At 52.9% G+C, this 27861-nt stretch overlaps 1 protein-coding gene and 1 long non-coding RNA gene across 3 annotated transcripts; one reads left to right on the forward strand and one right to left on the reverse strand.

The window, feature by feature from the left end:
* Nucleotides 1–3064: 3064 nt before the first annotated feature.
* CSF2RB (colony stimulating factor 2 receptor subunit beta) lies at nucleotides 3065–27429 on the reverse strand. 2 transcript variants are annotated; one of them, XM_059402092.1, is made up of 14 exons: nucleotides 27114–27429; nucleotides 20746–20979; nucleotides 19670–19793; nucleotides 16370–16560; nucleotides 13193–13344; nucleotides 12940–13108; nucleotides 12325–12460; nucleotides 12007–12164; nucleotides 10724–10863; nucleotides 9587–9749; nucleotides 8002–8092; nucleotides 7744–7801; nucleotides 6810–6913; nucleotides 3065–6178 (listed from the first exon to the last, which is right to left on the reverse strand). In XM_059402092.1, the coding sequence occupies exons 2-14, from the start codon at nucleotides 20819–20821 to the stop codon at nucleotides 5032–5034; spliced, it is 2709 nt and encodes a 902-aa protein (XP_059258075.1). In that variant the 5' UTR covers nucleotides 20822–20979; nucleotides 27114–27429; the 3' UTR covers nucleotides 3065–5031. The 2 variants fall into 2 exon arrangements, with proteins under 2 accessions (XP_059258075.1, XP_059258076.1); XM_059402093.1 differs by lacking the exons at nucleotides 13193–13344; nucleotides 19670–19793; nucleotides 20746–20979; nucleotides 27114–27429 and having other exon boundaries at nucleotides 16370–16390.
* LOC132019261 (uncharacterized) lies at nucleotides 6188–11997 on the forward strand. Its single transcript, XR_009404721.1, has 4 exons — nucleotides 6188–6615; nucleotides 9762–9892; nucleotides 11258–11448; nucleotides 11819–11997. It is a non-coding gene; the product is annotated as an uncharacterized LOC132019261 (long non-coding RNA).
* Nucleotides 27430–27861: the final 432 nt, after the last annotated feature.

Consider the following 27861-nt stretch of genomic DNA (forward strand, 5'->3'; position numbering starts at 1 on the left):
CCGGAAACAGTTGGCCACGGCATTCACTTGAGATAGAACCTTGCCGTGAAAATGTCTTCGATGTTTTTTTAAACCCTTCAGTGAATGCTAATGAAAAGAGAAAACATTATCCCTAATGAAGTTTCTCCTTTATTCTTTTATTACGCAGATGGGCATTTCTTATGGGAAAGTGACAAGACCACGTTTCACCAAAAGGGAAAAGGAGAATCCCCTGAATCTTGTTCCCTAGAGAAAACACGCAGGAGATGGGGGGACTCTGGAGAGTTCCGGACTAGCAGTTCATCCTGAGAGACCTTCAGCCAGAAATCCCTTTTCTGACGATTAAAGTTCTGAAAAGATTCGTTGCCCGCCATGGGAGGTCATGAATGGAACCTGAGATGTTATCGGTACAGAGAGGAACATGAATTTGAAATTTGAAATCTAATTTATTGGATGTCTGCTGGCTGTCTGGCAGTATGCTGGGCTTCTGCTCCCCCAGTGCTCACAGTAGAATAGGAGACAGAGGAGTGGACAATTTCAGCTCAGTGTGGGAGGAGCTAGAGCAAAGGGGTGCTGGGGATCCCCGGGCACTGGGGCTGGGAAGGCACAGGAGGGGAGACAGGAGGAGAGAGAGAGCAAATTTCTCCCATGCACGATGACCCCCACAGGATGCACTGAAACACAAGCAGGGGTGCACCAGGGCCGGAAGCTAAAGGGAAAAAGCATAAACAGATATAGGCAGGTGGACAAGGAATTTATAAAAGGACCTTGGATGTGATGTAGTATGTCTCAGCTTTTAGTGTTTCTTATTTCCAGATGGGTACTGGATCTTTTTTTTAACAAGCTGTTTTGTAACACAAGTACTCAAACCCACATGAAACAGTTTAGCTTAATAATAAATTATTATAAGGTGAATATCCTTGTAATTGCCTCCCCCAGGATAGGAGCGAGATCCTTGCCCTTCTCCCAGGCCAGCTTCCCTGCCCACCCCAAAGCAGTACCCTGACTCCTAGGGGGGCCTCTACCACCACCCCAAGTGTCCTTCTCCTGCACCAGCCACTGTGTGTCTCTGAACACTACGCATACTTTGCCTTTTGTAACCTATACGTACCCGCTCTTTTCTCCCCTTGCAATGTATTTGCTTACACACTTCTCATGCTGAAACTGAATCAGGCAGTTGAAATATAAATACATATTTATTATTTCGAGAGCAAAATGCTGCACTAATTAAGGATGGTGAAAGCTATTAATTTTATGAAGAAAACCGTAATTAAGAGCTTTAAAAGTTAAATAGGGACATAGGTGGATGGTCAGTACAAATATTAAGACAGTGTATTTGCTTGGTAATTTCAGGAAGACTATTACAGACCAATCCTGTTAAACTTAAATAACAGTAGAAGGCAGGAAGTAGAGATTTAATTATATTATAATTCTAATGTCTGTAGAAATTGGAGGGTATTAGCGGTCCTCACACAGAGCAGAATCTCTCTAAGAATTCTGTTTCCTTTTTGAGCGGTTTCATGCCTTTTAGGCCCTGGATCCTTCAAGCAAAGGATCTGTTTGAGAATCGTTCACATCTTGGGAGAGTAAATTACAAGTAAAATGCCAACTTCGCCGCGCGCGCCCAGATTTCACAGGGGACAAAGTTGCCAGCACAGCATCGGTGAGCAAGTGTGTTTGAGGCAGACGTGGTGGAGGGGAACGCAAACAAGGAAAGGGAGCCGGGATCGCAGATCAGTAAGGCATTCGGCCAACAGCCTGTCCTTGTTGTTCCAACCTCAACGCAGCAGACTCAACACGAACACCGTCAGGCACCACCCCTCACAGTTTTGCATCTTCGGAGGCTAAAATTTCAACAACACACTTGAAGAAGTGACGGCTCTGGGAGTTGTAGATGAGGCTTTCGGGATGTGTCTAAGCCACTCATCCTGAGTACAGGGTTCCTTCTGGAAATATACTTGCTAGAAGCTTTGACCTGAATTACGTTCTACTGAGCACAAGAAGATCAGGGTAACATCCCAAGGGCTGATTGACCAGGGGTGTCAATGAAGCAGCAGCGCTGGGTGCCAGAGAGGAAACCGGGCAGTGGCCTGGTGCCCACAGTGCTGAGCCCTTGTCTTTACTGGCCAGGAAAATGTCAGCGTTTCAATCTTGGAGACACATTTGCAATAATAAAGTGGTAGTGATGTTTCGTTTTTGTTTGTTTGTTTGTTTTTTAAGATTTTTATTTATTTATTTGACAGACAGAGATCACAAGTAGGCAGAGAGGCAGGCAGAGGGAGAGAGAGAGAGGAGGAAACAGGCTCCCTGCTGAGCAGAGAGCCTAATGTGGGGCTCGACCCCAGGACCCTGAGACCATGACCTGAGCCAAAGGCTTTAACACACTGAGCCATCCAGGTGCCCCTGATGTTTTGTTTCTGCTGGATGATGTTTCTGCTCCTTCTTGGATGCCTGAAGTTTGTTCCAGGCTGATGATGTTTGACTTGGGCCCTGGTTATCCTCAGGACCCTGAGCTCTGCTTGTGAGGACATCAGCAGAGCGGTGAGGGCAAAAGGGAACATCCGGGTCTGGGGGAGCCAGGTTCAAGGCACAGGCTGGCAGATGCCATCTGGTGCCAGCATTTTGTAGCTGGCGAGACCTCCCAGTGAGGCTCAGGGATGGCAGGTGGCGCCCCAAGGTGACACAGCCAGGTAAAGGCTCAGACAAGGTCAGGTCTCTGCGCTGGGCTCTGGTGTCTTATGAGGGCCTTCTGGATGAGGACCTCCACTCGGCGGTGCAGGGTCACGCTCCAGTCCTGGAGCCCGGGGGAGAGAACATGGCCACTTCCTGCAACTTCTCAGGTCCTGTTTCCAATCACCCTCCACCTGGCCCAGCATTTGTCATGATTCATTATCTGTGAATCCACCTGCACTCACCTCCACACACTCGTCCAACGATAAGGACACCCTGAGCTGGCTTTCCCGAAATCCACTTTGATGCCTCAGAGACCCACGGGCCCTTCTGTTTCACAGGATTCAGCCTCCTTAATGCAACTGTGGTTTCAAACCACACCCCTCCCCTGCTATTCCAGCACAAGAGACACAAATTTAGGGTTTGGGTTTTATTTTATAAAAAAAAATTTTATTGCAATTTTTTTTTTAAGCTAACAAATGTCTGAACATTTTGGAATTCATTCTCTTGGATTTCTTTCTAATCCATGTAGGGCTACCTCATCCATCTGTAACACAGGATTCTACTTTAGAATAACCTGAAGTGTTATTATTGTAACAAGTCATCATTTGTGAATATTTACATTGTTTATAATCCTTTCCCTCCTCCCAACATTGCTGTATTGAGCAGGGCTTTGAGAACAAAAATGACAACATTGGGTCTGCCACTTGTTAAAACGTTACAAAGCTGGGAGTGGAGGCATAGAGCAGACAATGTAAGATAAGAAAATTGGAAACCTAGAAACCCACTAAATATATCAGGGACTTTCTAGATCATAAAACTGATGTTTAGACACAGGAACGAAGAATGGGTGTTTCAGCAAACGATGGAGAAACACCCAGGCCACTCATTCCGGGAAAACATAAAGGCAACTCTACCTCTCGCACACGAACATTCCAAACCCAATACAATTTTACACGAAAAGCTTGAACTGGAAAAATATCAATTAGGAACAATATAGTTTTGGAGGGGGAAAGCCCTTGTAAATTGGACACCAAAGTAGCGCCAGCAAATCTTAGCATGTGGAGAAGGCTACAAGGCTACATTGTATGGGTCTGTCTACGGTCCTCAGATACAAAACCCAAGGACAAACTACAAACTAGAGGGAGAAACCTGCACCGATCATGAAAGACCACATGTAAACAGTTAAAAAAAAAACAAAACGTAATCAGGAAAAGATGAACACCTGGCAAAACAAAGTCCTAAACGGGCTTAGCCCGGTCAAGAAATACGAATGCCCAGGAAATACGAAAATGCGTGCAAACTGGATAGTTATCAAATAATGCAAATTAAAACAATTTAATGCCTTTTTTTTTTTTTTTGGCATGTCAGAAAGGCACATATTTTAAAAGAAACCGTAATCCTCTGGGTAGGACCAGACATAGATCCAAAGCCCCTGGGCCGTGGCCGGGAGAGGTAGGAGCTGTAAGTTCTTTCTGGAGGGAAGGCTCTGACGGCATGACTCTGATTTTAAGCACCAAAGGGTGCAGGCCTTTGATAATTTCCCTTTTTTCCCTTTGTTGAGCGGTTCTTCTCAGCATTTCTGGAGTGCATGTGGTTTCTGGACCTCCCTCCGCAGGCCCACAGGTAGGACATAGAAAGTAGCCAGTGGGCGGAACGCACGCCATGAGACTGGGGTTGTGGGGGGCTCCTGTGAGCTCAGCACAACTCTCCTCTTGCACGCCCCTTACCACGCTCATTGCACGGAGCGCCCAGAATCAGGCCCTGCACAGCTCTCCTGAGCCTTCCCTCTCTGGGGTCTCAACCAGGGGAGCCCCTTTCCTCTCTCCACACCAGAGCTGTGTCCGTACCTGCCGGGGCCAGACCACAGACCCAAGACCTCCATGTAACCGGACATGTCGGTGTCAGAACAGGCTCTGACCCAGACACGTCATCTCAGACTGGGCTTAGCTCAAAGTCACTCAGATAATAAATCAGTGGAAAGGGAAAGAAGACAGTGGCGAAAGCAAGGAAATCTATTAAAAACAAAAACACAAAAACATAAACCCCCCCCAAAAACAAAAAACAAAAAATCAGGGGCAAATAGAATGAGTATATAAGAAGCTCTAATACTTTGGAACCTAAAAGTAAGTTAACATGAAAGAAACATGTGCACGTGTCTGTGTCCGCCGGTCTGTGAGAGAGAGAGGGAGGCAGTGGGGAAAGGAGAATCCATCGGCTGAAGGTCAAGTTAGAAGAGAGGAGGCCCACGCATTTCCCCACCTCTATCTGCTCCAACTCAGAAGCCCCGATGCAGCTTTGCAGAACGGAGTGCGGATGAGGCGAGAGACCAGTGGAAGGGGAGACAGAACTCCCACTCAGGCCCCCAGGAGCTCGGAGGTGTCAGCACACCTCCCCAGGCCTGCCCACATCCCAGGGCGGGAGTGACAGGTAGTCCTGCTGCTTGAGGGCCTTGAAGTGCCGGATGGCTGGCATCTGGGGAATGGCCTGGCCCAGGGCCTTCTTGGCCTGGAACACCTGGTCGGAGTCCCCGATCTCAGGATAGGGTCCTGGGGAAGAGGGCTTTGTCTGGGGTGAGAGAGGACCAGAGCCCAGGCCAGGGAGGAAGCAGTAGTCACCCACCTGCTGTAGGACCAGGAGCCCCTCGGGGTGTGGGGAGGGGGGCATCCCCTCTGCTCTGGGCTCCCCTGGGCTTAGGGTGGGGCTGCTGGCCGGAGGAAGGGCAGGACTTCCCAGAGGGGACTTAGGAGACTGGCCTGAGGTTGGAGGGACTTCCACATAGCCCTCGATTTCTGGCTTCACGGGTCCTGGGGCTGCAGGGGACCCACCAGCCACTCCTGGACAGAGGCTGTGGCTCTGGTCTGTGGGCAGGTGCAGAGGGTGAACTGTGAAGGCAGATGGCAGCCCCATGGGCAAGGGAAGTGCTAGGTCTGTAGTGGTGACATAGCCAGACGCCAGAAGGCCATCCTCACGGGCCCCGGAGCCAGCGGGCAGAGCTGCAAGTGTCCCATCCTTCGGGCTGGGGCTGTTCTTTGGGCCTTGACCGCCTACTATGACCCCGGGCACAGAAGGGGCTGGGCATGCCCTTGACTCCAGGGAGGGGCTCCCCTCCTCGCCCGGGTCAAGGATCTCCTCCCGATCCATGGCCTGGCCCTGGGCCATCACCTGGGCGAGCGGGACCAGCTGCACCTGCCCCCCTGCGGGCAGACACAGGTACTCCAGGGACCCCGGAGGCTGCGGCTTCTGGCTCAGGCCTGCCTGTGGGGGTGCCGGCTGGCCCAGCACGTCAGGCAGGGAGTGGCTGTGGGGGAGCCCCAGGTAGGGGCCGTTGAAGTCGAAGCCGGAAGCCTGGCTCTCGGACCTGCCCGCGGGGGCCGATGGGTCTAGCTGGGGGTCAGGGGCCTCCTCCGAGTATGGATCCAAGGAGGTTGGAGTCATGTCAGGCTCCGAGGGTGATTCACAGGCATCTTTTGGGTCCTCCGTGGTGAGAGGCGACACCTCGCTGTGTCTGTAGTCTACAGGGAACACGCTGCGGGGAGAACGGGAGTAGAGATATTGGGGTCACCCGGGGCCACCACTTCGGCTCATGCTGGGGCTGGAGTGGGGCGGGGAGAGGCCTGACCCCCACCCAGGGCTCAGGGAGGGCACGGGGCAGGGGAGCAAGGCTGGGGAGCAAGCCAAGAGAGGGCACTGCGCCGGCCTTCGGTACCCTGCTGGCTTCACCGGCCAGCCTCCATGCTCTGGTTCAAAGTCTTCTGCCAGGTGTGGCTCCTCTCACCCTGGCTCCTTCCTCGGCCCAGCTTCAGGGACCAGGTGGATGCCCAGCCCACGCATGCCCAGTCATGCCCATATCCCTTCAGTCCCTCCCCCGCCACCATGTCATCAGCACCCCGTGCCGACTTTCGCTGGGCAACAGGGCAGGGAGAGGTCACCTGCTCCAGTCTTCTACCTCGGGTCAAGTCCAAGGTAGGACCCTCCCTCGCCCGATATTCGGGAAGTTCCTCCTGATACCAACTGGTATCCTCTGGCTTTAGAGCAACCAACCTGCCTGGTTCTCTTCATCCCGAGCCCCAGGCTGGCAGCTGCCTCCTCTGAGCCTCCAGCGTGCGCCATGGGGTCCCCCCTCCCACCTCCCAGGGATCCCAAGCCCAGACACTCACCCGTCCAGCCCAGGGACGAAGCTGCCCTGCGGCCCCTTGTGCGGGGGGCCCCTGCTGATGAGCCCCGATATGCTGCCTGGGAGCTGGAGGCCGGCACTCCCGTTCTGGGAAGGAAAGGGACATTCGTGCTGTGGGTGTGGGAGCCCTCGAGAAGCTGGAGGAAGGAGGGAACGACTCACGGAAGGGTCTCAAGGGTCTCAGCAAGGCCAGGACCAGCCCCGCCTGGCCTCCTGACACCAGGAAGGAGAGGCCCAGAGAGGGGCTGGGACTTGCTCTGGGTCCTCGGGCACCGGAGGATGGGGACTGTCTCCTCGAAAGGCCACAGATCTGAATGTCGCTGCCTCCACACCCATGCCCTAGTTTCTTCCCCACTAGACATGACATCCCTCCACAGGCAAGCTGGCCGTGCCTGACCAAAGGGCGCCGTGACCCACATGCCCACACTCGCCTTATGACCATCTCAGCATCTGGGATGTGCGCCCAGGCTCACGGCCCGCCCCCTCAGTCCCCTTTGCGAAGGGGTCCTGTCCACCCACTGCGGGCCTCTCCCACCTGTTGCCACCCTGGATCCTCCAAAACTCAGCTGCGCTGTCCGGTCCTCGGGGAAGACATTCTGCCTCCTGTCAACCCACCGGCCCCTACAGAACCGGGCCTCTCGCTGAGCGCCCCGACTCCCGGCAGGGCCCCGTTCTCCCCTACCCCTGCTCCAGGGGAGCCCAGTGGGCAGGGCCAGTTCTGCGCCTCTGCAGGTGCCCAGAGGAGGGCAGAGCTGAACCTGCTGGTGTTGGCCGCCCCTGAGAGCTTCCTGCAGCTTCCCGGGCCACCTATGTTTCACGTTCAAACCCACAGAAAGTGAGGGGACATAGGGACGGGGAGGTCTGCGCGGGAGAGAGGAGCCCCTACCACCCTAGCCGCCTTTGCAGCCAGATCCTACCTGGAACAGGTGGCTCTTGCTGGGGTTGGGGATTTTCTCCTCCCACTTCTGGTTCAGCCTAGAAAAATACCAGAGGGGTAACAGTGGCCAGGGACCTCAGGGAAGCTGCCCCATGCTCCTGTGCAGAGAGGAAAGTGAGGCCCAGAGGAAAAGGTGAGATTTGTCCAAGGTTTCCCCAAGAGGGAGGGGCGGAACAGAGACTAGAGCGAGCCAGCTATGGGGTCCCGAGCACCCCCAACCGCCATGGAGTCCCCTTACCTGTACCCATACATGCCACAGCAGCGCAGGGCGGGGAGCAGTGCCCCAGTGGTGAAGACCAGGATGAGAACCAGGACCCACATGGGTAGCACTGAGGGTGCCAGGAAGGAAAAAAGAGCATTAGCATCTGGGGAGGACAGAGCTGGAGGATTAGGAGGGGAGAGGAGATAAAGGGAGGTGAGGCCGGGCAGAGTCCCCAGACCCTGCTCTGTGCTGCTGCAGAGCTCCCGAAGCTCGTTTCTTTCAGGTGCAGAGTGGGAGGGAGGCCCAGACACAGGCTAAGAAGGACAAGGAATCAGTCCGCACCCCCTCCCCACCCCGCCCCGAACTCAAGGGTCAAGTGCTGGGAAGTGATGTGGAAATGCTAGAGTCCTGGGGATTGGAGCCAAAGGCCAAGAAAGAATTCTTGCGATGTCTTTGATGCAAAAAGGTGTTTTTATTACAGCACGGGGACAGGACCCGTGGGAGGAAGGGCTGCCCAGGGACTGTGAGCAGTGACTGATTAAATACTTTGGAACAGGGGGAGGTAAAGACGGCAGGTTATAAGAAAATTTAATTTTGTCTATTTCTTTTGCCTTTGTTCCCCACATCAGGAAGGACAAAGAGGGTTAGATTCTTTTCAGTAGCAGGAGGGGGCGGGGCAATGACTACATCTCATGGCAATCACAGTGGGCTTCATGTAGGAGGCAGCACATAAGCTTCAGCTTCAAGTAACAGGGAAGTTTGGAGAGGTAGAGATGGGAAAAAACTGGTGGAGGAACTAGGCGGTGTAAAGGCCTATCGGGAGCCCCAGTGTCAAGCCCCTCACAGGCTGGACCCCTCCGGGACTCCCTCGGTCCCTTCTCTTAGGCCCAGTGTCCAGTCCTCTTTCCCACTTGATGGAAGCCCTCTTCCTGAGACCCCCTCCCCTGCGAGGATCACTGCAGCTTGGGTCCTTGCTGCTAATACCGCCTCCATCCTCCTGGACCTAGTCTGGTCCCTGCCTCCTGGTGGCCAGAATGGTGAACGGTAAGAGACAATGGAAGCAGCAAGCACAGGGAAATGGGGGAGATTAAGAAATCTGGGGCGCCTGGGGGGCTCAGTCGGTTAAGTGTCTGACTCTTGATCTTGGCTCAGGTCTCTTTCTCACAGTTGTGAGTTTAAGCTCTGTGTTGAACTCTCCTGGATGTGAAGCTTACTTAAAAAAAAAAAAAAAAAAAATCAGAAAGAAATCAGACCAAACCCTTCCAGTGCCAGGCCTCAGTCCATAGCTTGTGATGTTTGCTGCCATAGTAACTAACTGGAAATTTGGGCTCAGTGGTCTCTAGGTGAGGGCTGCCACAAAGCCTAATGAAGCCACGGGCCATATTAATAGAGGGCTAAGGTCCAATCTGAGGGAGGAGCAATGGTGAGGACTGTTCTTTGCTGCTCTCAGGACCTCACCTGCAGTCTGTGTTACACACCAGGGGTCACTTTGCATGACTAGGGACACACAGAAGAGAGGATACTCAGGTGGGGTGGGGTCACACTTCTGTGTCCACACCATCCTTGTCCTCTGCCCCGCTGGGCTGTACCCGGAAGGGAGGGTGGAGGCCGGGAGACATACCCCACTCAGTGTCCCAGAAGAGCTCCTCACTCCACTCACTCCAGATGCCGTCGTAGCCGCCGGGGGTGGGCTTGACCCTCACTCTTGCCTGGTACCTGGTGGAGGGCTCCAGCGGCGGCAGCGACATGCTGTGGGCGTTCTGGAGGGTTTCCGTCTTGCTTTCCTGCGGGCACAGGTGAGTGAGCAGGTGTGCTGAGACCGAGGCAACTTGCTGGTGTGTGGCGGCACAGCCCCAATCCCTCCACCTCAAGGCCCCAGTTTTTCTGGCCCATCAGTCCCCAGCTGCAGCTGCATCCCCAGGTCTGGGTAAGTCCCCCCGGCCCCCACGGAGGGCCCTACCCCAGGGCTCACAGAGGTTAGCACCCTGGGTGGGACTGGGGATTGCCATCCCTGTAACCTAGGACAACACTGAGGCCCGGAAATCCTGAGGACACATCATGTCCCAGTCTGACTCTGAGACAACCCCTCAACCTCTCAGCTCCTCAGGGACAGCCTGGACCCCAATTATGGCCTTCCCAGGAATGCTGTGCAGCATAACTGGACTCTGGGGGCCCCACTCCTAGCTTCCCCACTGACCACACCCATCCTGGCTTCAGTTTCCCTATTTCTGGGCTGAAGATTCTGTGGTTGGCTCCGAAGTTTCTAACTTGGGCCAGGGGAGCCCCAGGTTCTGCACACAGACCCTAAGACTGCCTAAGGATGTGGGCTGGAGACAGAACCTTGGCCCGGGGACCTGCCTGCTTTATCAGGAGCAGCTCAGCTCGGAGCGGCCGCACAGTTGCATTCCAGAGGAGACTTCTCTGAAGAAGAGTCGCCTGGTGACTTTGGAAAACCTGACATCCAGCTCGTCTCTCTGCCCTGCAAGCCCTGATGTCTGTATCCCTTTCACAGTTCAGGGTCTTATAGCTCATTCTGGCCATGTCATATCACCTCTGTGAACCTTACACCTTCACCAAGGAAGGGGACAGTGACCAGCCAACCGTACAGGGTCATGACCGCTGAGGCTCAGTGGCTTCCTCTGATGGGTCCCCTGCTGGGAGCCAGGCACCTCGCAGGTGGGGGCTCTCCTGTGTGTTTCCTCACCCCACCCCTCTCTCCACCCCAGTACAGGCCCCTTCCCAGGCATGAAGTTCTCACCTCCCTTGAGGCTGTAGCTTTCTTGTACTGGACCTGGAAGGTGTGACCTATGTGCTTGTAGAACATCTCCTGTGCCGTCCAGTGCAGGGTGTAGCCATCTCTGCTTTTGGTCACATTGAGTGTCGGTTGAGCCATCTGGACTGGAGGGAGGGAAACCTTTAGGGAACATTGTTCCTAACATGCCTCCGATGGAACACTCTTTTCATTCTATGTTGGTCACAAGTGCTCTCTCCAACGGGGTCCAGCCCATCTCAGGGTCCTTGGACCCCCACTTCCCCATACTGTCCACTTGGACCTGAGCAGCCCTTCTCTGGGAAGATGCTGAGATACACTTGTCTTTCGGTGAGGTCACCCAAAGCATGGGTTACTCCTCGTGTTTAAGTAAAAAAATAAAGACACCAATAATTAGTTCCCTGCCGCATCAGTAAGTATGTTGTAGGCATTGTCACACAGGCTCTGTCTGCAGGAATCCTTGAACTTGATTCTAACATATCTGCTATGTGGTGGGTCCTGTTCACTTGTCACAATTCACAGATGGAAAAACTGAGCCCCAGAACGATTAGGTCACCCACCAAGGACAGGCAGCTAACAAGTGGTGGAAAAAAAGACGGCAGAACCCCAGGGTGACTGGTGGATTCCAACCAGGTGACAGAGACAGAGGGGCTATGTGGCCTCCTGCACACATTCCAGACTGGGTGGAAGAGCCTGGGGTCCAGGAATGCCAGGTAGGAGGCGCCTTTGCGTGAGCTCTTTGTTACTAAAGAAGAAGAGGGGATAGGATTCTGCAAGGAATTACAATTTCTTTGCATGTAGTCTAGCCCCCAGTTGAAGAAGTCATTCCTAGATCAGTTATCTTGAAGAGAGAAAATATCCATTGGCAGAGGACTCTGGGACCCCGAAAGAGAAAAATCCAATCAGGGAAGGAAAGGGAAAGTTCTGGGAGGACCAGGGGTGGGCGTGGCTGGCAGGAGGGGCTGCAGATCGGCTCAACAGGAAAGCAGAGCTAAAGGAAAGGGAAAAATGGGTTTTAACGGTCTGTTCCTGGGGACTCTCCGTTGAAGCTTCCTTCATACTATTTGCCGTTGTCATTATCAGATTGTTACATCTTGACCGCTTCAAGAAGAGATTTGAATCACTTTGGCTCCCTTTGGTCACTGGGCTGCGTTTTACTGACAGAGACAGACATGGAGAGTGGGCCATCAGGAGTCCAAGTGGATGTGGGGGACACAGATGACAGGACCACTGCAGGAGCACTTGCGCCGAAGGCTGGAAGTCAGACTCACTGTTTTCCGAGCTTTTTATAAACTTCTCCTCCTCCTTTGGCCGAATGGAGATGGTGTACTGGCTGTCCTTCCTGGGGTCGGGCACGGCAATCTGGCATTGGTGCCGGACGTAGAGGCCGGGGAGCTCCTCCTTCAGTACTGGGGAGCACTCTTCTTCCCTGAGGATCACGGTGGAGGTGAGGGCAGAGGGAGGCAGGGGCCTCGGGAGCCCACGGGAAGGGGTATGGCTTCCTCTGGGGTCCTCAGAGTCAGGGGAGGCCTGGAGAGGGCAAGGTGGTGAAGAGGGGAGGAGACGGGAGGGAGGAAGGGGACACTCACCCCGCATTGGGGCTGGCCTTGTAGAAGAGGGCGAAGGAGACTGAGTTGGCCACCTCGGACCTCACTTCCCAGGAGCAGCTGAGAATGGCAGCCCCATCGAAGAAGCACTGGAGGTTCTGGGGCTGGGCCTTGTCCCCTGGGAGGGGAGACAGTCCCTCATTCATTCCCTCCTGCTCATTCCTTTACTCTTGGGGGGCCTACCAGGAACCTCATGTCAGAGAGATCATGGGCTTGGTCCCCAGGAAAACTCAAGCTTCAACACAGCCTGGACCTGCCAGCTCAGTGAGTGAATTCCATGACCCTTCACACACCCCCTGGGCAAAATGTGGACAGCATCTTTTTTCAGGGCTCAGGGCCTTGACAAAGTGATGTTGGTTTGTCCCCACGGAGCACAGCCCTCAGGAAGACAGAGCCACTCATAAGGGCGCTGTCATTGTCACCACAAGGGCTCCTAGCCAGAAGGTGTGCAGAGCTGGGGGCCTCGGATGGATTTGGCCCAGCGAAGGGATTCTAAACACGACACAGGAGACTGGTGGAATCCTGTAGCAGACTCCCAGGAGCTGGACGAGCTGCCCTCCCCTCAGAAGGGTGCTGCCCCAACTTTGACTATGCTACCTGTCTGCGAGTGCCAGCGGACCTCCGGGCTCCACTGGCTGGGCTGCCCCGAGAGCCCTGAGCTGGGGGCCAGATGGGTGCGCACTCGGGCCACGTAGGTGCTGCCAGGAATGAGGTGTTCTGACTCCAGGATGGCCTGGGAGGAGTTCAAGTAGAGGGTGGAGGCCTCCTGTGGGGAGAGAGGGTTAGTGGAGCAGGTTCAGGCTGGACTGGGTCCCTTGGCTTTGGGGGTGGAGCTGGCCATGGTCCTGACCTCCCAGGAGTCCTGAAGCCGCTTGAAGACCACCTCATACTCCAGGTTGGACAGCCAGTGGCTCTGGGAATCCGGAAGGGCCACTGTCCATGTCAGCAGGAAGCGCTCCCCAGTAGTATTGATCAGGAGGTCCTTGGGTGCCGGGGCCTGCACTGGAGGAAGGGGGAGGCAAGGGCCCTTAAGGGGCTGGGTGATGGTAGGGGGGCATTTTCTGTGTGGTGGGCAGATGGGCTCCAGGCCAAGTGCTGGCCCTACCACCTGAGTGCCTTGGACAAGACCCTTTTCCTCTGTGGACCTCAGGCCCTTCACCTGCAAAATTGTCTGGGTTCACTGTGAACATGAACGAAAGCTGTGCACATATCACATAAGCTCCATGAAGGGCTGGCAATAATCTCCCAAAGGAACCACCTGTCCCCACCTGTCCCCAACTGTCCCCACAGCCCACTGTGCAGCCTGTGTTGTCCCCCTTCCCAGCAGAGGGCGCTGTGACTCGTGTTACTGCCCCGCCCTATTGCCTCCTCCTTCCCCTTCCACCTGCCCAGGGTCCTGCTCCACTCAGAGCCCAGCATAAAGGTCTCCTCCTCTAGTACCTTCCTGGACCCCCCTCCCCTGGGCAGAATCCCCCAATCCTCTTCCTGTCCGACCATAGCCCATTGTATAGTCCTTACAACCCTGGTGCATTCATGCGTTTCCGTGTCTGCCCCTGCAAGTAGTCAGGAGCTCGTGGGTGGTAGGGTTTGGAATTTGACGCCCTTCTCTGTCCCCATGGCCTGAGATTAGTGATTCAGGGAATTTGGGGATAAACTGAGTGAACGTTGAATGAATACATGAACAGGCAACCTTCAGAGAATTTTCAAGGAACCATTCTGTCAGCCAACAGCAAACATCTGTCTGCTGGGCAAGCATATTCATTCAAGAAGGGCCTGGCTCCCTCCTTCCTGAAGCTTCTGGGTCTGAATGCTGAGGGGTGACTTTCACACACAAAAAATTCAATGACTCCAAACAAGACGTAAATGTTCTGTGCTGGACGTTGAACATGGCTGGACGTTGAACATCTAGAGAAATCTTAAGGCCGGAATGGCAGATACAGGGCACCCTCTCTTTAGTCCCCCCCACTCCAACCCACCATCAGGCTCATCAGTCCCTGCCTGCCTAGCCCCTAAGCCTGTCAGGGAATGGGAATCCCTCTCAGTATCGAGCTCTAGAAGCTCCTACACAAAATTGGACCAACCAGGAATGCAAGGAAAAACCTATTCACCCGACCTGAGAGATTTTACTCTGCTAGCTCATTTCTCAGGTGGAGACCTGAGAGAGGAAGTGAAATGTCCCAGACCTCCATGTGTGGGGGTCTCAGAGTGGTCAGATGCACCCCTGTCCCCTTGCCCAGCACCCACCAGCCTCCCTGATTCATTGCCAAAATGGTTCAGGCTAGAACTGACCTCCCTGCTGAACGTACACTCCAGGAGGCAAACACCACACTCTCTCCCCTATTTCTAAGTTGACACCCTCCCTGTGATGAGGCCACCAGCTTCACGGGGCAGGGATGCTGACCGGCTTGTTCACTGATTCGCTGGTGCATGTGGGCACTCAGCGAGAGAACAGACTAGTGGATGATGTGTGCGTACACCCTCTCTGTGAATTGTATGCCTCCCTGCTCCCGTCTCTCATTGTGTCCCAGTTGAATCTTCATCCTTTCTCGCTGGAATGAGCGTCTTAGTTTGCATTCTGGGCCCCAGCCTCCTGCCACCTCCCATCCCCCGCCATCTATCCTGTCACCCATGCAGCATCATGTCATGTCCCTTCGATGGTTCTCCATCGCCTAGATGTTGGCCTCTAAGTCCCTTTGCAGGGCACAGAAGCGTCTCCAGGTCAGGCTCCTGCCTCCACTGCCCCTCTCCTTCTTCCCTCACTGTCCAGCCCTTTGGATACTGATGCTCCTGGGATACAATGATTGATGGTTTTCCCACCCTGCCTTGCCCTCCCGTCTCCCAGCCTTGGTGCACGCTGTTTCCTCTTCCTGTTCTGACCTCCCACTCGCCCTTCGGATCTCTCTGCAAAACTCTTTCCTCTGAGAAGCCTGTCCTGACCCCAGCAGCTCCTCGCCCACTGCCCCTCAGCACATGGCATCCATCTGTGTTTCAATTTCTGCTGTTTCCTGCCTCTCTGCAGGCTCTCAGCCCCACCAAGATGGAGCCTTTTCTCATCCATCCGATACGTTTTGAGACCCTGTTTGAAATGAATTCACCATGGCTTAACCCATCTCCTCTTTGTGCAACAGCTTTGTGCTGCTGCGAGGAAAACAGGCAGGAAGCAGAGGCCGGAGCTCCCTCTGCATCCGACACTTGCAGGTGCAACGGGCCGCCTGGTGTTTGGGACCCAGGACGCTATGTCAGACACATGCAACCAAGTGGCCTCGGGCAAGTTCCTCTTCTCTCAGTTCCATTTCATTATCAGAGAAATGGGGGAAAAAAGAAAAGTAGGGCATGACACCATGCATTATTGTAATGATTAAATAATATTGGGCAGTGTTTCCTAAAAGCCAGCCATCCGTAGGATTCTTACCAAGTGAATTCCAAAGACCATCTCTATTTTAGGCTCATCCTGAGCATAGATATAATTGAATTAACAAGATCGAAGTGCTGGTTATATTTCTTAACAGACAGTCAAACGAAGCTTAACTATTTAAATAAAATGATCACTGACATCCACCCAAGAGCACTGATTTCTGGCGCTGCTGTGGACACCTGGTGCCCTCACTCGCCCATCACTGTCACCACTGCTCAGGGGTGGCCCTTTGGAAAAGTTATATGACCTCTCTGGGCTTTAATCACGTCATCTAAAACTGGGCTGTTGCAGGCATTGGATGAGACTAGACGGTGATGAGTGCTTTCAGGTGATAAGGTTTCTACCTGAATAGGAAGGATTGTTCTGGAAGGGAAGCCTTCACTGCTGCAGGTGGTGGGGCAGCTCGGGCCAAGAGAGGTGCCACTGACCAGGGGTTCCTCACATTGTCGCTCCAATGCCACCATCATAGGAAGACCATAGCTTCTTCTCCTCAGAGATCAAACCCACCCCCAAGCCAGTATCTCCACCCCTTGAAGATTCTCATCCCCTGGCCCTTCTGTGGGCTGACCACCCAAGGAGGGGCCACCCTCATCTGGGGACCCCAGGCCTTACCATGCTGGGTCAGAGTGATGGTGAGCTGGGTGCCCAGGGACCGGTCTGGTCGGAATGAGAAGTAGTCTCTGTCAGCAATAACGAAAAACTCATACGGAATGACACATCTTCTGGACACACAGCCAGGACAGGGGTGGTCTAACAAGGCCGTCTCATTACTGAGATCACAGGACACTGGCTTTGGAGGGTCCCTGCCAGGAGACAATGTAGTTAGCCCACAGCGTGGGAGAGTCACTCACTCAACAAATGTCACCAAGCAGTCATGGTATTCGAGGCTCTGTCCAGGGCCAAGGGGACACATGGGAAATGACTTAATAAAATATGTCATGTGTCAAATGGAGCAAACTTCACATAGACAAATAGAGCAGGTCAGGGAGATAAGGAAGTCAGAAGGGCAGGGGTGGGAGTCTGATTTGAAACAGAGGAGACAGGGAAAGCCTCATAGAAAAGGTGACTTTGGGGCAGAAACTTGAAGGAAGTGAGGGAAGGAGCCATGCACATCCTGGGGAAAGGGGAGTTCAGATAAAGGGAATAGCAAGTGCAAAAGCCCTGGGGCGGGCACGGGCTTGGAACGGTGCATGACTGGGCAGTTACCCAGTGCAAGGAGTGCAGTCTGGGAAAGTGGGAGGCGGGGCAGACCCGTAGAGCAAGGTGATAGGCAACAAGGTTTAAGAGGAATTTAAGGAATCTGGATGTCACGGTGAATGTGGAAGATGTAGCTATGAGCAAGTGACATTGTGTGATGTGTATTTTGAAAGGCTTCCTCTAGGATAGAGGATAGTGGATAGATTGGGTTTGGGGGAGGGTGGTCATCTTGGAAACAGAGACCAGGTAGGAGGCTTCTAGAATATCCAAGTGATAGGAAGTGGTTCACACCAGACTGGGGATGTTAGCCTTGGCCGGATCCACATTCTATTTAAAGATGAATTCGACAGCATTTGCTGGTGGATTAGAGGCACGGGTGGGGAAAGAAAGGTGGTGTAAGGGCCTACTTAGCCAGAGGGAGCCATTTTGTTGTTTATGCGGTAAACTTAGATTGACCCTGCCCCTCCCGGAGGAACTTACTTAAAAGCAAGTCCGGGAAACCAGTCCCAGGTAGCAAAGCCCAGATAAAAGGGCAGATCAGGCCAGGTGGAGACATCCAATCAGTGGGGCGCCCATACTGTCTCCCTAGCTACCAAGGAGCGTGGACCCACCTTTTGGGCGCCAGTTCTGACCAAGGTGATAGGCTAGTTCAAATATCTACTAGGGTAAACTGAAATTCAATTGGCCACCCGTGTGGGACCTAGCATGACTGTGCCGCTTTCTCTGTGTGTTGCAACCTCATTCCCCCCCCCCCCCCCCCCCCCGTGCGTGGTCAGGCTCAACCACATGGCCTTTGCTCTATAAAAGTCAGTAAGGCAGGAAGGGGTCGCCTTTTTGTAAGAGGCGGCCCTGACCCTGGTTAGTTTGATTCTCGATGCTTGGCATGAAATAAAGCTTTGCTTGACCTTTGCTTTGTATCAGTCTCGCTCCTTTGATTACGGACCTAACAGCGGTAAAGGAGGTGAAGGAACACACCTCCCAGCTTTTGGGTTGGAGCCTCTCGGAGCCCCTGCTTAGCGACATGGGATATGGGGATGAGTCAGGAGCCCTCTTTGGGGCAGGGCAGGAATTTGGTGTAGAGCACTGGGCGTGGAAGACGCCTTTCCCTAAGGACCTGTGAGGAGACAGGTGCACCTGCGGGCCTGGCTTTGGGGGCAGGTGGGGCTGGCTCAGCCTCAGGCTAGGCTGGGTCTCTGCCCCTGGATCAGGATATACCAGTGGGGAGCGCTAAGGATGAACCCCGGGGCATCTCACCCTTTGAGTTGGAGACAGAAGAAGGGAGCAACCAGGGAGACAGAAAAGGTGAGCCAGGGGAGACACAAGGAGAGGAGGAAGTGTGGTGGCTGGAAGCTGGGAGATGGAGGTGTTGCGGGGGGACCCGGGGTCAGTCTATGCCAGGTGCTGCCTTGGGTCAAGGAGGGAGGACACGGAGATTTAGCAGCAGGGAGGGCCTTGGGGCCTTGGCAGGAGCAGTCTGGGTGGCCTGATGGGGGCAGCAGAAGCCCAGGGGAGTGGGTTCAGAATGACTGGAAAGACCCGGGGTGCTGTGGGTCTAGACAGCTCTTTGGAGGAGGGTGGCCTCAAAGGGAGGCAGAGGATGAGCCCTGCTGGAGAAGATGGGGGTCTGGAGGCCCCTCCAGAGCATCAGCCCTTGTTGGCAGGTGTAAGTGGGGGCCAGGATACATTTGCTCAGGGATCAAGACTGACCCGGGGACAGGGCCTGTCGATGGCACAGGAAAAGCAGGCACTGGGGTGGTTATGGTGTTCTCAAGTGGCAAGAGCAGTGAGAAGCCTGGGCGCAGCCGTAGACAGGTCTGGAGTGGGGGGGAGACTTGCTACAGGGAGCACCCAGGGACGTGGCAGAGCAGGTAGGCGGGCGGTGTGAGCATGGCGGCGGCCAGGAGCCCCTCTTCTGGGATCATGAGTCTCCATGCAGGAGAAAGTGGGCCACAGCAAAGTGGGGAGGTGGAGCTGGGCGAGGAGGGTGGAGTCGGGAAGGTGGGGCTCCCAGGAGCGTGGGAGAGAGAGCTGGGGGGTGCTGTTGTGGGTGTGAGGAGCTGCTCCTCCCCAGGGCTGGCCTCCACGGGGTCTCCCTGCACCTGAGATGCTCGCCATTTAATTATTTCTATTACGGTGAGTTAGACTATCCCCAGACCCCAAGACAACGTGAGGAATCTTCCCAAATGGCATATACCGCAGAGACCACGTGAAAGAGAAGGAGAAAACCCACAGTCTGGAGGCAGCAGGGCCTTGGGGAGACGTGGAGGCCAGTCCCCCACGCACCGGACACAGGGCACTGGTCCCCACTTGGCCGCTCAGCCGTCCTGTGGCTGGGAGAGGGACCTCCTCTCCGCAGCTTCAGGTTGCGTGTCTGTGAACTGGGGCATCTACCCTTTGCCCTGTCCTCCTCACAGGGAGGGCATCTAACATCGGCTTTTGCAGGTAAGTCCGTTCAATTGTGATGATATAAGATTATCACCAACCCATCATCAACAGCGATGTTAATGCGTAAGCCTCTTCTCCAAACCCCGATATCGGACACCAGCACCTGGGCCTGGCAGGCTGCCTAATGGAGCAGGAGCTCCTGGGCCCGGGCCAGGGCTGGGGCTGGGGTCTCCCCCTCCTTGACCTCCGTGCGGCCCCCCACCCCTGGCACAGCCCCACAGAGCCGCATCCCTCCCTGCTCTCCGGCCCCTGGGCTCTGGTGTCACTCACTCATTCAGCCTCCGGTAGAGAGTCAGGTCGATGAGCCCCTGGGCATCCCGAGTGTTTGCCCACCTGCAGGTGATGAGGCTCTTGTAGTCATTGTAGCAGCTCAGGGTCTGCAGTGGGACAGTCTCTGCCCAGGGAGAGGCACAAAGGGAGTCACATCTCTTCCCGCCTGATGTCCCTTGTCACCTGCCCTTTTTGCGCCTTGGGGGTGCCCAGAGCTGGGGAGAGGTTTCCCAGAGTGCTCCAGGGGCTCCCCGCTGCTAGGCAGAGCTCCCTGGGGGCCTCAAGGGGGCCAGAGGTTCTGTGGGTCCGCACCTCCAGCTGTGGACGCCCCCGTCCGGAGAGAAGCACCACATTCTACTACAGGTGCAGCACATTTCCTGAGCCCCTGCTGTGCCCTGCTCCTGGCACAGGGTCTCTCTCCCACCCCATGAGGGACACATGCATCAGGCCCAGGGCCCCTTGGGACAGCTGGGAGGAGGGGCACAAACCCACCCCTAAGAGTGAGCATGGCAGAGCCCCGTGGGACCTCCCTGGCCAGGTCTCTTGGTCAGCAGCAGGGCCTCGTGGCTGGGAAAGGGAATGTGGTACTCAGGGTTATCAGAGAAGTCATGTTCTCTGGGGGCCCTTGGGGAGGGGACTTGGGGGACTCAGGAACCAGAGGAACATCCGAGAAGGAGGAGGGTGCTGGGACCGAAGCAGGCAAAGACCGCGAGTCCGAGGGCCCCAAGGAATGAAGGCACAAAGGAGGCAACTGGTCAAGGCCGTCAGAGGAGCAGAGTGGGGTAGGATGGGGGCAGAGATAAGGCTGGAACAGCCAGCCTGGACGGGAGAAGCCTCGAAAGCCAGGAGGAGAAGAGAAGCCATCCAAGCAGAGATGAACCTTCGGGAGGCTGGAGAAGAGTGAGAATCCAGGAGGGGAGAGGGGGGACCCCCCAGAGGATTGGGGAGGAGTAAAATGAGGGAGGGAGGGGTCTGGGGGCTTTCGGGGCTGGGGTGGGGGGGCATGTGGGGGTGGCCTTGTTCAAGGACTGACTGTGAGGAGGGGCCAGGGAAGGGGAGGAAGCAACAGAGCTCACCATGGGCCCCTGCCACGCTGGGCCCCCAGAACAGAGCCAGCAAGACAGCAGGGAGCAGGCCCCGGGACACAACCATCTCTCAGGCAGCTCTGGGCAAGCAGGTGGCCGGCACAAGTGGATCCAGGGCTGGGCAGGGCCTAGGGTCCTCACTGGCCTGGAATCTTGGCTTCTTCCCCTGCTGGAGGCCAGGCCAGACCCATGTCCCCGGCTCTTGAGAATCCTCTCTCTGGGACTCTGCCGGCAGAAGAAACATGAGCTGAGAGCTGGCCCCTCCCATCCTATAGCCCTGGGACTTGGCCCATGTTACAGGGTGAACCCAGGAGTGATGCGTGGGTTCCAGCACCCCCTCCCACCTCAGCCTGGCACCCAGGGCGGTCCTTTCCACTTAGCCTCAGTGCCTAGGGCATGACCATGAAGGAGATGCATTTGATGGCTTCTGCAGAAGTGGATCCCCACCTGGTTGTGCCCCAGGAACTCCCATGAGACCCCCTCGCAACTGGAAGACCTGGGAGGGAGCCCTCTTCTGAGCTCCCTCAGGGCCCCCAACCCGATCTGCTCAGAGCAATCACAGAGCACGTCGTCCACAGTGTCCTCCCTTGGCTGGGATCCCACTTGTGCTCAACACTGGGTGCGCACACTCTCGGGGCCTGGTGCTGTCCCGCCCTCCCTCCATTTACTGTCATCCCTCCCACACTACCCTCAGAATGCCTGTTCCCTTTTCTCTGCAGAAGGTTGGGGATTTCCTCTTTTCATTTTGTGTAGCCCTGGGAAGTACCCAGGAGAGGAGAGCAGAGGACAGTGGTTCCTTCTCCCCCTGTAAGACTGTCTGAAACTTCAAGATGCGCGTGCGCACGCGCGCGCACACACACACACACACACACACACACACACACACACAAAGCAGCAGCTGTCTTACTGGGAAAAGCACAGCTCTGGATGCAGCCACCTTGACCTTCAGCACAGGCTCTGCCCCTCCCATGCTAGCAGCCTGGGTTGACCCACCAATGCACCTGAACCTTGTTCTCTGCACCAGTAGTGTGGGTACAAATGCATGTGTGTCACATGAGAAGAACCCAACACAGTGATGTTTATAGAGCGGTTAGTCCGATAAAAGGTCAGGGAAGGGATTTCTGGGTGGCTCAGTCGGTTAAGCATCTGACTTCAGCTTAGGTCATGATCTCAGGGACTTGGGATTGAGCCTGGAGTTGGGCTCAGCGGGGAATCTGTTTCTCCCTCCCCGCTCTGCCCCTCCCCTAGCTCATGTATGGGCTATATCTCTCTCTCTCTCTCTCAAATAAATAAATAAATAAAATCTAATAACAACAACAAAAAGAGGCTCAGGAAAGAAGAGGAGGTTTGTGTGGAGCTGGGGGAAGAGACTATCCATTTCAGCTCCTTCAGGTGGGGGCAAAGCCATGGGGGAGGGGTACGAGTCCTTGTGGCCGGCCCAGTTTGCTCCATCTACCTGGGACGAGCCTAAAAACCCAGAGCTTCTATTTGGTTCTTACCACAAATAGAAATACTATATATGTAAAAAGAGCGAGTCATCCTAAAATAAGTGAGAGGTTTAATACAATTCCAAACAAAATTTAACATGTTTTTTGTAGGAACTCAGAAGAAAAAATACACGTGAGGACAGTTAATGAGTTTTTATAAAAATGAGGAGATTCTCCTCAGTAGCAAAATTTATTTCAAAGATCTGGTAAGTAAAGTAATGTGTTGGACACACACATGATAGATCAATGGACATACGGACCAGGCAATTCCATTCATCCCAAGAATGTACTATATGATGGAGAATTTGTGAATCATTGTGAAGGATGGAATATAAGAAGTGCTAAGATACTTGAATAACATTGTAAAACATATCCACCTAATTCTCTACTCCACACCATCCCCAAATACCAGGTTAATTACAAATTTAAATATAAGAAGTTAAATCATATTAAACTTGCAAACCATGCAGTAGACAGTGTCCTCTCCTGGGCTGTTCCCTTCTTCCTTGGTAAAAGAAATTCTGGTTTCAGCTGGGTTTGGTGCTACATGGAATAAAAGATTACATTTCCTATTCTCTTCTATTGCTAGGTGTGTTCACGTCACTAAATATTGTCCAAGGAGGTGTGAGTGGAAACATTGGTTGCACCTTCCAGAAAAGGCTTCTTATAGGGAGTTGGCTCAGGTAGGAGGGTCCACATTTCTCCTCCTGCCTCTCCAGCTTCTTCCCAGCCTACAACTTGGGAGTGATGGCTGGAGCTCCAGAAGCTGTTTGGGACTGTATGGTTACCTTGAGGATGGAGCCATATGCAACAGAAAGAGTGAAGCCTGGATCCTTCTTGTCACTGTGGAGCAGCCACACCAGCCTGAGAGTACTTACCTCTGGACATCTTTGAGATTTTTTTTTCTTTGATGGGAGAAAAAAAATAAGCTTCCATACTGTTAAGCCACCACTGTTTGGAGACCAAACAGATGCAAATGGAAATAGAAGAAAACTTCACAGGGCTTAAAGGAGATAAGAGTCCACTAAGTGAAGGGTAAACTCCATTTTTGATAGTGCCATGCTCAGTCACATGCTGGTAAACTTTGGGCCATCCAAGAATAAAAGGATACTGTGAGAAGTTTCCAGAAGGAAACAAACATTATTTTCAATGGGTCAGGTTGGCCAGATTTTCTCACAGGTGACTCTGAACTTTAAGTAGATAATGATGTCTTGAAAATACTGAGGGGCAATATGTTTAAAATCTAGAATCACTGAAAAAGTCAAAGTTAAACTGACACTCGAGGTCAGAAAAACACATTTTGGAAATGTAAGGACAAGGAAATTTTTCAGATCTTTTCGGAGGAACACAATTACTCTAGGATGCATTTCAGGAAAAAAGAAATTGTCCAAAAAGTGTATGATACTGCAATCAGTGGCAAGAAAAGAAGGCAGTAAAACTTAAGCTAAGTGAAGAATTGTTACTTATAAAGTGAAAATAAGTAAATTCACCATTACTATATTGAAGTAAAACACAGATGATCTTAATGTGGGAGTTGGCTGTCAGATTAGGGGTGGAAAGCAGAGGAGAACTGAAAGCTTGCTAAGCGAAAGACCGTGTCTTCTTTGGTAAATCACAATGTATGTTTATTATACCCAAAAGCTGATGAAAAATATGCATTAAATACATGTGTTAAAAATGTAAGTGTTAAAACCCACTAAGAGTGAGAGGTAAGCATGGGAGCAAAAGACTGATAGGAGAGGGCAGGGAAAGGAGGAAGAGGGAGAAAAGAGAAGAGAAAAACCAAGCACCTTTTCACTCAAAACAAACATGCACACCAAAATTCCCAAACTCGTGAAGAACTTTAATGGTAGGAATAAAAACTGGAAATGAAAAAAAAAAAAAAAGGCAAAACACAAATTCATTCCAGACGAAAAGAATGTCATAGAACAATCTGACAAAGACTTTTAAAAGAAGAACACATCATGGCCACATGGGGATTATTCCAGACACAGAGGAAGAGCCATTAAGAATTCTCTTCATGGGGCACCTGGGTGGCTCAGTGGGTTAAAGCCTCTGCCTTTGGCTCAGGTCATGATCCCAGGGTCCTGGGATCGAGCCCCACATCAGGTTCTCTACTCAGCAGTGAGCCTGCTTCCTCCTCTCTCTCTGCCTGCCTCTCTGCCTACTTGTGAGCTCTCTCTCTGTCAAATATATAAATAAAATCTTAAAAAAAAAAGAATTCTCTTCATGATTAAAAGAAACATAACAACAGATTAAAAGGGAAAAAAGGAATATCTTATCTTGACAAATTCTTCTCAATATTCAATAATACCAAAACCATTCCAGATAGACAAACCAACAGATGAATCTTGACAAAGAAGGCACTGAAGGGAACACTGGCATTACTGGGCATCTACTACAAATCTGTAGTGATGCCAGAGTCAAAAGGAAAATGTTCGTGTTCTTCTGGTTAAAGGAACAAATAGGGGAAGGCTGCCCATCACTGCCATCTCCAGAGGTCAACCCACCCCCCAATAATCTCTAAATTCGATGCAATCTAAATCAAACTCCAAAATGATTTTTAATGTGCGTGACAAACGATTCTAGATGATAACAAACCAAACATGAGAGCCGGGTTCTATTAGCCAGAAAAATAATGGGGATGCCATCATAGACAGATGGGACGGACAACAGTAAGGGAAATAACCAAGCAGGAACTGGGGAGGTAAGAGAGGCATTTCTAATCATAGAGGAAAGGACAGACTACATACTCATAATTATGACATTGAGACAGTTAGCTGATAATTTTTTAAAGTCAGATTATTACTTTACATATTACCCACCCCTCCAAATTCAAGGTAGGTTAAAGATCTAAAAGTCAGAACTAGAATGATTAAAGCATTATAAGTATTTCCTTAACCTTAGGGGTTGAAGACGACACCAAATCCAAAAAGCACAAAGGAAAAACAAAGATAAATATGAGAAAAAACTAGCATGATTTTATATGAAACAAGATATCTTAAACATGGTGAAGAAAAAAAAGCCAAGTGATAATCTGGAAATATATTTAAAACATATGTAAATACACTGTTAAGATACCTAATAAATGAGCCACTACAAGAGTAAATATGTAAAAGGCAAAGAGCCCATAAGAAAATGGACAGAACATCTCCATTCATTTCAGAAAAGGAGCTCAGATGGCCAAGAATATATATGGCAGAGTCATAATTTCACCCATAATCAGGGAAAGGAAAAATTCAAGCAAGAATCCTGATAATTTTCACCCACCCATTGGACACCGTTTAAAGACAGATCATCTAAAGAGAAACTGACTTTTATGCAAGACTGTGGGAGTATATGTCAATTCAACTACTTTGAGGATGATCTGACAATATTTATTAAATTTTTAAACATAAACTCTTGCTCAGCAATTTTGCTTCTAGGCATGTGGGCTGCGGAAGAAACGCTTTTGCAGGTGTGGAAAAATTAGAAACAACCTAAATATCTATCAGTACTGGATGGGGTATCCTGCGGTTTACCCCTACTAGTAAATGCCGCCTATTTCTTAGGGTTAAAAAAATGGGTGTTATTGTGTTATTGAGGAACGTTATCCTAAATGAGGTATTAGGTGAAGAAATAAGTCATAGAGCGATATGTATATTATGATCCCTTTTATGTACAAAGGAAAACTATATACTTGCAGCGTGCTCAGACGTTTGGACCAGGAGATATAGAAAGCTGGCACGCGTTCTCTTTTGTGTTACATGATTCCGGATCATTCTAACTCGATAAAACAGATCCCCATGTATTCACTTAGTATTAAACACGCTCATTAAACAACTCAATAACTATCCTGTAGTATTGGTGGGTATGGCACAGGAGGAGAACAGGTGAACGAGGAAAAGAGTGACCAAAAGCGAACAGGAAAGGTTCCGTTCCTCATAAAACCATCAGAATGTAGAAAAGATGAGAAGTCGAGATCAGAACCCGGTGATCCAAAATTGTTACAAGGTCTTTGAAGACTCAAGATTGTACATTTGCAACTTGTCACCGGGACCAGACTGAGGAAGCCCCCATGCACAGGGCAAAGGCACGCAGCTGCGCACGCCGGGAGGCAGCTGCCCCTAGACATCTCCTCGCTCCCACCCCTGCACCCCGCCAGCCAGCCAGCACGCACGGGCACAGAACACTCACACCCAGGCCTGAACTCCACACAGCAACAGAGGCTCAGGGCCGAGTATGCCAGCCAAAACACTTTCTCCCAGGGGGGAAAAAAATAGTCCCTCCGCAGGGGACCGGGCCCTTTCTCATCTTCCAAAGTGAGCTTCCAAAGCCACACCAAGCTCTGGTTCGCTCGCTGCGTGACAAAATTCTGGGTTTCTCCCTCCGCCTCCCAGTCTCTCTGCACCCCTGCATTGCCACGGACACGCACACCCCCAAGCGCGCACGCGCCCTCGCTCTCCCACTCTCCCTTTCTAGACCAGGATGTCAGGGACTATGGGAGCTCTATCCGCTCCAGAGACCAGGAGGCAAAACCCGGGGGGCAGGGAAGGCTGTTCTCGCGGCCACCAACATCTTAGCGACACTTTAATGGCAAAGCATAGACGCGCGCAGGTGTCTGACCCCGAGGTCTGAGCTCTCCACCTCCCTGACATCCCCCACCCCCGTCCTCCCCGCTGCCGGGACAGGCGGACCCCGCAGGTGAGCTCCCCCTGCCCCCCACAGCCTTACGGCCCTTCCCGCACGACCCTCAGGCAAGGTGGCAGCGCTGCCTGTCTCCTTGCCCTCTGGCTCCTGGGCTCGCAGAGCCACACCTGCCCACTCCACACCCCCAGGCTCTCTTTGTCCTTGGTTTCCCGGCCCAGACACCCCCTGAAAGCCAAAGTGTACCTCTTCGCGGTGGGACAGCAGAGCCTTCTTCTGCCGGAGTGTCCAGGCGACGGGGAGCCGCGGGAGCTTCCTATTTTATGCTGACGACGTCGTTAGGAAACAGAAAAGCAGAAAGAGGAAGCGACACCAGGCCAGGCCGGTTTCTGTGACTCCTCACAAGACTGCCCAGCTTCTGAGAACTGTGGACACCGAGATTATTGATTTTTTTTTTTTTTTCTTCTAGGCCTTACTGAGTTTGCAAATGTTCCTTCGGCCACAAGTACTGCTCCCAGCTCACGCCTACACATCTCGGTCAGTCAGCTCCCTGCCTAGTTGATTCACGCAGTCTCTGACGCCCCCAGGGGGCCCTCCCCCGCCCAACGTCCCCTCCCACCTCTATGACTGACCTCACAGAGTGTGACCTTGTGCAAATCATTGGTGGCGATGTGTCGGAACCCCCACCGGTTCCCCACATGCAAGCAGCTGTCTGAGATGCTCAGAGCCCAGGGCTCCGTAGCGTGCCCCCCCCCCGCCCCCTTAGCCCTGTTCCTGTGATTTCCCTGGTGTCCATCTGTCTTGCACCAGCCCCTGCCCCAATACTGTCCCACAGTCCTCAGTGTGGCCAGCTGCCTTTCCCAGCTCGGCCATGAGTGTGGCTCGTGTTTCTCTGCCCAGCACCCAGCACGCGTCCCGGCGCAAAGGAGGCTCTTAGTGACCCTGTGGGGCATAAACGAATGAATGACTCCTGAGCGCAGCGGGGCTGGGGCCA

The sequence above is a fragment of the Mustela nigripes genome, chromosome 6 (genome assembly GCF_022355385.1).
Source record: "Mustela nigripes isolate SB6536 chromosome 6, MUSNIG.SB6536, whole genome shotgun sequence".
Taxonomy (NCBI): domain Eukaryota; kingdom Metazoa; phylum Chordata; class Mammalia; order Carnivora; family Mustelidae; genus Mustela; species Mustela nigripes.

Excerpts from the sequence above, each read along its gene's own strand:
- CSF2RB (XM_059402092.1), bottom strand. The coding sequence starts at position 20,821 with ATGGTTGTGTCCCGGGGCCTGCTCCCTGCTGTCTTGCTGGCTCTGTTC. Across the intron at positions 8,093-9,586 it reads CTTCTGGGACACTGAGTGGG|TGCTACCCATGTGGGTCCTG; the intron begins GTATGTCTCCCG and ends TGGCACCCTCAG. Across the intron at positions 6,914-7,743 it reads GCAAGAGCCACCTGTTCCAG|AACGGGAGTGCCGGCCTCCA; the intron begins GTAGGATCTGGC and ends TTTCCTTCCCAG.